Here is an 11798-nt window from a genome sequence, read left to right on the forward strand (position 1 = left end):
GGCAGGGGGACAGGTGTCTGCTTTCCACACGGCATGGCCCCAGGGGAGACTGGACACTTGCCGTGGATGCCCAGGGCACGCTCTAGACAGGAGCTCTACAGGGGTGAGTGACCTTCTCTGGAGGACCGTGGTCACCCGACTGCCCATCCATCTGCTGGGGACACTGAAGATGAGTCACAATGATAACAAGCATTTGCAGAACACTTTAGGGTTCAGACAGCTTTCTCATTGATCCTCAAGACAGCCCCAAGTGGAGAGGTATTTATTGCTTTATCCCCATGGACTGAACCTTGGTAAGATAAAGGACTCATCTGCAAACACTTGGCTAGAGAGGACTAACACAGGTTTGTCCTCTCCAGGAGACTGGCTCATTCACTGGCCGGATGGGGGTGCTTTGAGCGTGAAAGCACATGCATGCTCAGTTGTGTCCAGCTCTTTGCAACCCCGTGGACTGTGCCTACCAGGCCCCTCTGGAATTTTCCAGGCAAGAATACTAGAGTAGGTTGCCATTTCCTTCTCCAGGGAATCTTCCAGACCCAAGGATCGAACCTGTATCTCTTGTGTCTCCTGCTTTGACAGGCAGGTTCTTCACCAGCTGAGCCAGCAGGGAAGCCCTGAGAGTGGAAGGGAGGCACTACCAATAGTCGTCCCCTGTTGTCACAGGGGGATGACAGGAATAAAGTGAGACTGTCCTGGGCAAGCTCCATGGACAGCCACTTTGGTGTTTTGTTAAATCCTGAAAGGGACACACGTGAGAAAGAACTCAAGTAGGGGGAGGGAAGTTCATGAAATTCTCCCTGGCATCGGTTTTTGGCAAGCCCCCTCTAATCGCGAGTAGACTGCCTGCTCCCACCTGCTCCCTCTGGCTAGATGGTTTAATGAGAAAAGCGTTAGAATGAACGTTCAGTCCAGCTAGAGCTGTCGACATCCCAACCAAAATGAAGGACCTCAAAGAAGGACTTTCATGCAGAGAGATTGCTCCGTGTGGGTCAGAATGGAAGCCAATAGACCAAGCTACAGCCCAGAGTGGGCCTGGCTACTCAGCTCCACGCATGATGGCTAACAACACAGCCACGGAGTTCTGTGACCTTGGAAATGCGCTTAATTTCATCATCTCTCTGTTTCCTTCTTTGAAGAATGGGGAGAATACCAAGACTTACTTCCTAGGGTTGTTGGGAGAATTAAATGAGACAGTCCTTGTAGACACTGAACACAGTGCCTGGCACATTTTCGATGTTCAGTAAGTGATTATTATTGTTGCTGTTGTTATTATTCTATGTTGATGAAACTTTCAGAGAGAAGGCAAATCAACTATTCCTCAAATGAACCTTTGAGTTTCAGATCTGGGAGGAAAACCCAGAAGATTTTTATCCAAGGCCCTGGGATCTGCTGCCTCAGTAGTGGGTTGTGATGTTAATATTAGTAGCTTCATTCCATGGCAGCTGGTGCCTCTAACCCTGACCTTGTGAAGACAGGCCTCTGGTCAGTGCTCTGGTGTGGATCCGCCCGAAGACTGGAATCTTTTTTCAAGTCAGATGGGCATTATATAGAACTGCAGAGAAGAGAGATTCCAGCTGCCTGCTCTGAGAAGCCACAAGCATGAAAACAAACCCCTGTGTGTTTACATTCTATTTGGACATAGGAGCCAGCTCAGGACACCTTGGCTCTGACCCTGGTTTCCTGCTAACTAGCTGTGCCACCTTGGGATGCTTATTCTGTTTGGAGCTCAGTTGACTTGAGGATCTAGATTTGTTTGTCTCTAATGAACTGAACTGAACTGAATGTCTTCCAGGGTTTCCCTGATGGCTCAGTGGTAAAGAATCTGCCTACTGATGCAGGAGATGCTGGTTCAATCCCTGGGTCAGGAAGATGCCCTGGAGGAGGAAATGGCAACCCTCTCCAGTATTCTTGCCTGGAGAAACTGCATGGACAGAGGAGCCTGGCAGACTACAGTCCATGGGGTTGCAAAACAGCTGGACATGACTGAGCAGCTGAACAACAATGACAAGAGATGTCTTCTAGCTTTGTAATATGATTCTGGAGGTCTCAGCCGTCTGATACATAGCTGAGAATTGGAAAGTAAAAAAAAAAAAAGATTGGCAGATGTAGGTATTGCAGATTTTGTGCTATGGAGTGCCCACTTTAACAAAGCCCGAGGGTCTGGCTTTGAACCCATTTTCTTTTACTTTACTGCTTCCTAAGTGGTGCAGTGATCAAGAATACTCCTGCCAATGCAGGAGACACAATAGACACAGGTTCAGTCCTCGGGTCAGGAAGATCCTCTGGAGAAGGAAATGGCAACCCACTCCAGTGTTCTTGATGAAAAATCCCATGGTCAGAGGAGCCTCATGGGCTACAGTCTGTTGGGTTGCAAAGAGTCAGACACGACTTAGCACACACACACACACACACACACACACACACACACACACACACTCTTATTTTACACCAAAGCTCAAGAAGCCTGTGTCTGACTTTCCATATTAGCAGGAGAGAAGTAGACACAGTGCTTGAGGGGCTGCTACAGTCAGGCACACTGACAAGGATGAAAGTTCAATGTCATTCAATTAAGTTTAAAGCAGCTAAGCTGCAGCTTCACTTATCTTCACCAGTGTCATCAATGAATGACACTGACAAGCCTCGTCGTGAGGAGAGGAGCAGGAAAAACTACAAAAGCACAGCTGTCTGGGCCACTTAATATAGAAATAAGCTGCTCCTCCTCTTATGGCAACAGGTTCTCCAGAAGTGATGGCTGGCCCTGGAGGTGGAAGGCTTAGACTCGAGGCCTGGTTCTTTTTCTTAGTAAGTGTGTGGTTTTGCATCAGTCATTTAAATAGATGAGCTCCACTTTCCTCTCTGTAAGATGGAAACAGCCATCCCTTATTAGGGCTTCCCTTTGCTGAAAGGTGCCAGCATTCCCCTGCCTGATTCTCCCAGCAACCTGAGAAGGGAGGCAAATTTATCATTGTATGTGTGAGGAGACCAAGCCTGGAGAGATGGTTGCCCACCCAGTGACAAACCTGTAAGAAAGTCCATTTCTATCTCTCTATCTAATTATACATAGGATTATTGACACTGCAAAGATTTTCTAAATTTGGAATTAGAATGCAGCATAATTAATATTTATTTTGTAAACCGATCATTCTAATGACATTAAGAAAATGTTAAATTTCGTTCATGATATATTAATGAAGAAAATACTGTAGAAAGGCTAGTGTATTCTTAAAGATTTCTGTATGTAACACTATCAACAATAAGAATAAAAGAAATGTGTAAAGAAAGGAAAAGGTATAGATGCTTAATGCAACAGAGGGTGTTTTCACTTTTTGGTTTTTAAATTTTTGTAACAGTCATTTATGAAGAATAAATCATTATTGAAGACACCTGAATAAATAATTCTTATATCAAGACCCTCCCGCAAAAACTGATTTTCAAATTAGTGGCCTATCTATAAGTTAATGTGTGAAAATAGTCTAAAAGAATGGGGAAAAAATGACTGAGGGATTAATTTAAAAAGAAGTCAATTTAAAAAGCAGTGAGTTAATATTGATTTTACAGGCTGTTAACAAGGCCATTTCAGTTTTTCGGAAGTCGATTGAAGCTCTAAATAGGTGTCTTGTTTTGTTTCTCCTGGGCTAACTAGATAAAGCTTTAAAGGTATCTGTCACTGTCTTGGGAGCATAAAGGAAGCGGAAGAGACAGTTAAGGCCAAGGCCGTGTGTGCGTGGCTGAAGGCCCTCGGCATCACCTTGCCGTATGTCGTCTTGTACTTTTGTTTTATTTGTTGCCTCTCACTTGATGTCCTGCTTGATAAGATTTCGATGATGGCGGCTTCATCAGTTCCTAAAGTGCAGGAGAAAGAAACAAAACCACGGTGAGCAAGAAACAAGCTGGAAGTTTATTTTAGTCCAGCTGGAGAAACCAGGGTAGAGGTCACAGACTTTGTGTAACCTAGATGGACCATTTGACTTTAATATCTTGTGCTGATAACTGTATTCTCCTTATTCACTTAACAAGTATCCACTGAGGCCTCACATTGCATAAAGCACAGTACTAGGCATTGTAGTGGAAAAAGGAACAAATACAGTATATCCCTTAATTTCACTGCTCAACATAAACCTAAGAGAAATGAAAACTTATGTCCGCACAAAACTTGTATTCAAATGCTCACAGCAGCATCATTCATAATGGTCAAAAGGTGCAAACCACTTGAATGTCCATCAGTGGATAATGGAAAAATGAACTGTGCCATATTCATTTGGTGGTACGTTACTTGGCCAGAAAAAGAAATGGAGACTGATACATTTGACGATATGAGTGGACCTTAAGCACATCACGGTAAGTGAGAGAAACCAGTCACAGAAGATGCAGTATTATGATTCCATTCATATGGAAGCCCAGCACAGGGAAATCTATATTAAGACAGAAAGAAGAACAGTGCCTGAAGGTGGGGTGGGCAGAGAGGCGATAGCTCAAGTGTAGGAGGTTTCTTTTTAAGGTGATGAAAATGTTCTAAATTGACTATGGTGATGGTTTCACACATCACCACATTAAAAACAACTGAACACTTTAAATGGGTGAATTGTATGGTGTGTCTTATACCTCAAAAAAAAAAAAAAAGCTGTTTAAAAAAAAATGGTATGTTCCTTGGCCTCCAACTACTTAAAATGGAGTGAAAGAGGTTAAGACAAAAGGCCCAAATTGTTACAATATCAGGCCCATTCATAAACTTGTTAATTTCAGGGAAAAGTCGTAATCGGGAGCTTGAGGGGTAGTTACCTCTTAAACTCCTTTGAACCACACTTTTCCCCTGATGCTCAAAATAATCCTTGTTCATCATAGATGAAAGTGAAAGTTGCTCAGTTATGTCCAATTCTTTGCCACCCCATGGACTATACAGTCCATAGAAATCTCCAGGCCAAAATTGGAGTGGGTAGCCTTTCCATTTTCCAGGGGATCTTCCCAACCCAGGGATCGAACTCAGGTCTCCCGCATTGCAGGCGGATTTGTGATCAATACTGAAATGATGACTAAGAAAGAAGGGCAGAATATCATTTTTAGAACCTGGACGCAGGATGGGAAGGGGCTTCCCAGGTGGTGCTAGTAGTCAAGAACCCTCCTACCAATGCAGGAGACATAAGAGATGCAGGTTCGATCCCTGGGTGGGGAAGATCCCCTGGTGGAGGGCAACCCACGCCAGTGTTCTTGCCTGAAGAATCCCATGGACAGAGGAGTCTGGTGGGCTACACTCCATAGGATTGCAAAGAGTTGGACATGACTCAAGTGACTTAGCATCCTTGCATGCACAGAGTAGTAAAGATGTCCCAGGGGTTGCAGGTATGGGAATGAAAAAGACTCCTTGATCAACAAACCGTGAATTCAATTTCTTCAGACTGGGTTCAAGTCCTGGCTCCACCCTTAAACCACACAACAAATCATCAGATTCTGGAGCGTTCCTGCCTGTTCCTAGACCTCCTCTCATGCCTGCTGCCTGTAAATAGTGTGTGCTGGCAAAGACTTGAAGTGTTTGGCCCCAGCCCACATCGCTTTATTTGGAAAGTCAGTGCTGGGACTTAGAAAGACTGCGCTGACCCAGGGGTTGGAGGGCTGTGCGCTGCTCCTAGGAAAGCCACAGCTCCATGTCTGTGGACTGTTCGTTTGGTCTCAAGGACTAGTTCCACCTTTACAATTCCAGGAAGATCTAGCTCTTTGATTCCAGCTGGAAAACCAGAAAATTTTAGGATGAGCTCACTTGCAAAAATAACGTCCGCTGCCTGCCTCATTCCGACTCACTCCCAAAGCTATTTCTGCTGTCCCTCCTCATTTCCTCCTGCAGCCTCGCCTACGGAATCTGTATGCAGTTACTTCCTCTGCGACATGATGTCTTTTTAACCTCTGAGTGCCGGAAATCTCACCTCAGAAGGGATTTTTTTTCTCATAAAAAGAAATCTCTGAATCCAACCCCTTCCTTTTTTTTTTTTTTTTTCCCATGTGGGCTGCTCCTGGGGATCCTGCCTTACTCTCACCTTTTCTGGTCAGAATTCGCTGTCCTGAGTGGCCTTTCTGCTGAACAGATCAGCCTGCCCACGCTTCTGCTTCAAACCATTCCATCTAGGCCCCTTTAGATCCAGAACAACAGCCTGGACTCTTCTGTGCCCGCAAGCCCTTCTGTTAGCTTTGCACCCCTCACCTTCCCTCCCATTCCTCCTTCAGGACTCAGCTCACTGGACTCTCCTGGGAAGAGACGGACACTCCTTCCTGAGTCCCTCCTATTGCCCTTCCTCCTCCTCTGCCATCCCTCACTGCAAGTTCCATGGGAGCAGGAGGCACTGCTCATTGCAATCTCCACACAGAAGGCTCTCAGTATTCATCAGACCTGACTTGCTGAGTGAAGGAATGTTTGAATGCATGGGGCCGTTTGCACTGCCTTTTGACGGCGCTGGTCTCTGCATGGGTGTGAAGCTGTGTGCTCTACTCAGGCGCCCTGTTCATAGCAGGTGATGTGATGTGTGTGTGTGTGTGTGTGTGTGTGTGCGCTTGTGTTGGACTCTTTTCGACCCCATAGACTGTAACCTGCCAGGCTCCTCTGTCCATGGAATTCTCCAGGCCAGAATATTGGAGTGGGTTGCCATTTCCTCTGCAGAGAATCTTTCCGACCTGGGAATCAAATTCGAGTCTCCTGTATCTCCTGCATTGGTAGGCAGATTCTTTACCCCTCAGCCCCCTGGGAAGCCTGTATGTAGCAGGGACCAACAGGAAATCCTCTGCTCCGATGCTTCAGTCAAACTATATCTGCGTAATTCAGGACGATTGAGTTAAAAATTTAAAAGTAAGGCTTTCAAGACTTTGCTTCCTGCAATACTTTTTAAAAGGAGAGCAGAGCAGTCTGGGGCTGGCCCAGCAGCAGCCTGGAGGTGAAGTGGGGGAGCAACTGGAAGTGACTTGATTTCCCTCAAGCTCTTTGAGTCCAGGCATCAGGTTTATGTGGGGAACTGTTTCCACTGGACCAAGAAGTGATTTACTGAACAGTGACCTCATCTTATATTTCACAGTATGTGTGTCATATAAGCAGTCTGTGCAGGGGAACAATTTCCTGTAAACATTTACAATGGTTTGAGGATCAGGGCCAGTCACCAGGGATTCTGGGAAAGACTTTTTTTAAATGAGGAAAGAAGGAACCTCAGCCTTGACTGTGCATAGGACACAGTAATTACACAGTCAAGGTCAGAAGCCGGTGACCGTCAGCCTTGGAGGGCCAAGAGCCTCCTGACTTTGGCTTTTCCAGCAATTTTCTGGGAAGGCACGGAGCTGAGTTTCAGCAGGGTGGTGGGGAGCTGAGTTTCTGCTGGGTTTGAAGCGACCTCCCTGGTACCCTCCCTGATGAGTGACCACTTCTCAGCAGGCCCCAGAGCCAGCCAGAGCCACCCTCCAACGGTGCCATGGTAGCTTCTCCCTCTGAGACCCGTTTCTGTATTTTTCAGGAGGAATGGCAAACCTCCTTGTGCATTTCCAGAAGGATAATGAATGTTGGGGTCCATGTGCTATCAGATTAAGGCATTATCTACAGGAGGGATCTGCTGGGATGGGGGTTCACAGAGCCCCAAGAGGAAGGCCTACCGGGGGTCAGTGTCGAGGGATTTGGGTTGACCCAGACCAAGGGTCCAAGGTACTTAGGAGCTAGGGAAGCATAAGCACCAAAGATGTGAAAAGGAAATTTGCCAGTTTAGCGTTATTTGGAAAAATCAGTTGTTATTTTATGGTATAGCATTCTTTTTTTTTTTAATTGGGGTACAGTGTTTTACAATTTTGTATTAGTTTCTTTTTCTGTATCAAAGTGAATCAGCCATACTTATACACATATCCCCTCTCCCTTGGATTTCCTTCCCACTTAGGTCACCACAGAGTCCTGAGTAGACTTCCCTGTCTATGCAGTAGGTTCTCATTAGCTCTCTGCTTTATACTGTAGTGTATATATGTCAATCCCAATTTCCCAGTCCATTCCACCACCCCTTCCCTGCTTGGGGTCCATATGTTTGTTCTCTATGTCCGTATCTCTATTTCTGCTTTGCAAATAAGTTCACCTATAGCGTTTTTCTAGAATCCATATATATGTGTTAATATACAATATTTGTTTTTCTCTTTCTGGCTTGCTTCATTCTGTATGACACACTCTAGTCAATCCATGTCTCTACAAATGGTCCAATTTAATTCTTTTTTTATGGTTAAGTAATATTGCATTCTTATAAGTTGGACTTTCATAGTTGGGTGAATGAGTGGGAGCCCACATAACCTTTTTGATGCCTAGGGCCTCTAACCCCTCTCTATGCAACACAGTGGATGCATGTGGTTACTGAGGATGCAAAGTGTGGCTGGTCCAAGTTGAAATGTTCTGTAAGTGTAGAATATATATAGTCCTTTGATGACTTAATGTGAAAAATGGGATGTCAGGTATCTCATGAATAACTTTGAAATTGGCTATCAGTTGAAATGATATTTGCAATACAGTATTGAGTTAACTAAAATATATTGTTAAAATTAATTTCACCTGGATTTTAAAATATAGCTTCTCAAAAATTAAAAATGATCCGTATGTCTCACCATGATGGCTATTGGACAGCATGGCCCTAGAAATTTAAATCCAGCCCTGGCAGGGATGGTATAGCAATAAGATAAGTACGTGGTCTTACAGATGAGTTTTGCCAATGATACCATTTTGCTTGGACTTACTAATAGAGGTTGGAATTCTAGATATTTATCCAAATGATAGCTTTTCAAGATAGCTCTAGGTCCAATCACCCCATCCTCGTTTCATAACTTTTTGACTTTGGACAAGTATTTAACCTCTGAGCCTTGACATTCTCATCTGTTAAGTCATTACAGTACAACCTTACAGGACTGTCAGGAGATTACAAAAGATGATGTGTGTGGTACCCAGCTTAGCACTTGGCACGTAGAAGGGACTCTCCAACAGTCACCAGCACAAGAGTGGTTCCACCTCGTGGCCACAGCCAATTGGAGGCGGGAGGAGAACACAGCATGACTTTGACATTCAGTAAGTGCTGCATCTGTGCTTGGCGAACTAAATTCGTGTGGTAGCTAAGAACTCAGGGATTTATCATAAACCACAGCTGACTCATTCCACACCCACTTCAGCCCCTGCCTCCAGCCCACATCCAGATGTCAGGCCCTCATTCAGGAGGCAGCAGGGAAACACCTGTGAGGCTGGCTCAGACGCTCAGAACTATAAACATCCTGACACTCACAGGCAAGCATGCCTCCTGATCAGCCAGCCAGGATGTGAGCAAGGACCAGCTCCTCTCTGCTGAGCTCACCTCTGATGCCCCCAAACGGAACAACCTGGTTGTCACCCTTCATTTCCAGCCCTCCCACCTCTGATTTATTCAACAATACTTACTATGTAGAAATCCCTACTACTTCCCGCCACATTGTTTTCAACCCCAGCTCCTTTGGGATTTCAGCATTTCTTTTGGGCTAGAGTTGGATAGTTCCTTCTACGGAAGCAAAAGATGTCTTCCTAGAACTTCCACTGTGGATCCCAGGTCTTTCCCCTGGACTCACACAAAAAGTTTAAATGGCCATCTTCTACCACAATACCCATTCCTAGGAAAGTAAATCTCCACTGATTTACCTCTAAGTAAAATCTAGCACTTGTCTTCATAAAACACTATGCCAAGAGAAAAAAGACAGACATAAAAGGCCACATATTGTATACAGTGCGTCCCCTACAGATGAACCTTCAAGTGTCGAACTTTCCAAGATACGAATGTGCGTTCTATCGATGCCAGCTGTGAGTGAAACTGCAGCCTGCCCTCCAGGCTGCACTCTGGGCTCCCGCCTCATCTCCCTCCTGCAGGCAGTATCTCTTCTATCCTGTTCACTTGATGCCCCAGTCCCTGTGTGTGGGCTCTTGTACTGTACTATTGTGCTTTTCAAAGTACTGTCAGATTAAAATGATTTTCTTTATTTTTTGTGTTTGTTTTTATGTATTATGTGTGTGAAAAGTATTATAAATGTCTTACAGTACAGTACCATGTAGCCGACTGTGTTAGCTGGGTGCCTAGGCTACTTTTTTGGACTTAGGAACAAATTGGACTTATGAATGCACTCTTGGAATGGGACTCGTTTATATGTAGGGGACTTAATGTAATTCCAGGTGCATGAAATGTCCAGAATCAGCAAATCCATAGAGAGAGAAAGTGGACCAGTGATTGCCTGGACCCGAAGGTGGAGTGGGAGTGGCTATGAATACATGTGGGGTTTCTTTTGGTTGATGAAAATGTTCTGAAATTAGAGGTGATGATTACAAAACCCTGTGAATATATGAAACCCCATTAAGTTGAACACTGCAAAAGGGTGGATTTTATGATATAGAAATTATATCACAATAAGAAAAAGAAACATTTATTAAAGCAGCTTTTGGATTCAGATGGCTTCTACCAGCCATGTCTTCTCAGGCCTGAACCCACCCATGGCCATCGTGTGGCCGAGGTGGCTTAGCTGTGATGTCTCTAAATTGTTGGCACTTGGAGGCAATGACAGAAATTGGTTCAATCCCAGGGCTCACTGCTTACTGGTGTCGTGTCTTTGGGCACATTACTGAACTTTGTCATGCCTTTCCTCTCATCTGAAAAATGGACTTTTGTGAGAATAACTTAATGAGATCTTATATATAAAGTATTTGGCTCAATGCCTAGAATATTAAAAGTTTCCCAATAGGTATAAGAAAGAAAATTTAGGACATTCATCAACCTCGCCCCTTCTTTTCCTCCCAAGCTATTGCCGTTACTTCCTTGTTTTCCTGGAACCCTTGATCCGCGAACCGGGGATCAACCCAGTGACTTCCTTGGGTTCCAGAGCCTCTGTTTATGGCCCCAGCACTAGGTGCTTTTTCCCTCATCCCACTTTGTTCCTGGGTTTACCTTTCTCTTGATCTCTTGCTTGTTGTTACTACTTAGTTGCTAAGTCATGTCCGACTCTTTTGCCACCCCATGGACTGTAGCTGTCAGACTCCTCTGTCCATGGGATTTCCCAGGCAAGAATACTAGAGTGGGTTCCCATTCCCTTCTCCAGGGGAATCTTCCTGATCCAGGAATCGAGTCTGCATCTCCTCCATTGGCAGGCTGATTCTTCACCACTGGGCCAACAGGGAAGCCCAATCTCCTGCTCAGACTCCCATTCTTGGCCGCACTTAGGCCTGGATGTAAATAGCTGCTTCAGTGTGGCCCCTTGATTCTTGACCTTGGTCATAGTTTTGTCTCCACTTGTTCAGCTTCCAGGTGAAGTGCCAGGTCCCTAATTCAGTTCTCATCAGCCCTGACTCCCCACCACCTCCCATGAAAGACATCAGAGGGTTTAGATGACATTAGGATTGTAGAAACTACACTTCTCATGAAGCTTCCTCCAGCTCAAGTTCAAATTAAATGTCATAATTTTCAATCTCTAGCTATTATGTTGAATCCTGAAATGTAATAGGATCTGATAACTTTGAGAGCTTTTATAAAGGGAAACTTAAAAACGATCAGTTTAGCTTGGAAGATATTAATACAAGATAAGTCGGAGGTCATCTTCCTGAGATCATGGGAAAGTCAGACGTGAGATCAAGTTTAATAAGGGTCAGGAGTGAATGAGGAAACAAAATATCTTTCATACCCATTCCTTTGCAGGCTTTGTTCAGCTTTTTGGCATCTCGATCGGCATCAAAACGCTGATGACTTTTTGCTTTGGTATCTCGACCAGCATCCAAGCCCTGATGACTTTTCCCTTTGGCCTAGAAGAAA

The 11798-nt window shown here is 44.7% G+C and overlaps 1 protein-coding gene across 2 annotated transcripts in view; it reads right to left on the minus strand.

Annotated features, from left to right (window-relative positions):
- Positions 1-11798, minus strand: part of ANXA13 (annexin A13) — a 56620-nt gene that overhangs the window by 19822 nt on the left and 25000 nt on the right. For both annotated transcript variants that reach the window (XM_005688863.3, XM_013969142.2), the window contains 2 exons: positions 11671-11788; positions 3749-3843 (listed from right to left, as the gene is read on the minus strand). In XM_005688863.3, coding sequence (XP_005688920.1) covers positions 3749-3843; positions 11671-11788 — 213 coding nt within the window. The remainder of the gene's footprint in view (positions 1-3748; positions 3844-11670; positions 11789-11798) is intronic.

The sequence above is a fragment of the Capra hircus genome, chromosome 14 (assembly GCF_001704415.2).
Source record: "Capra hircus breed San Clemente chromosome 14, ASM170441v1, whole genome shotgun sequence".
Classification (NCBI taxonomy): Eukaryota; Metazoa; Chordata; class Mammalia; order Artiodactyla; family Bovidae; genus Capra; species Capra hircus.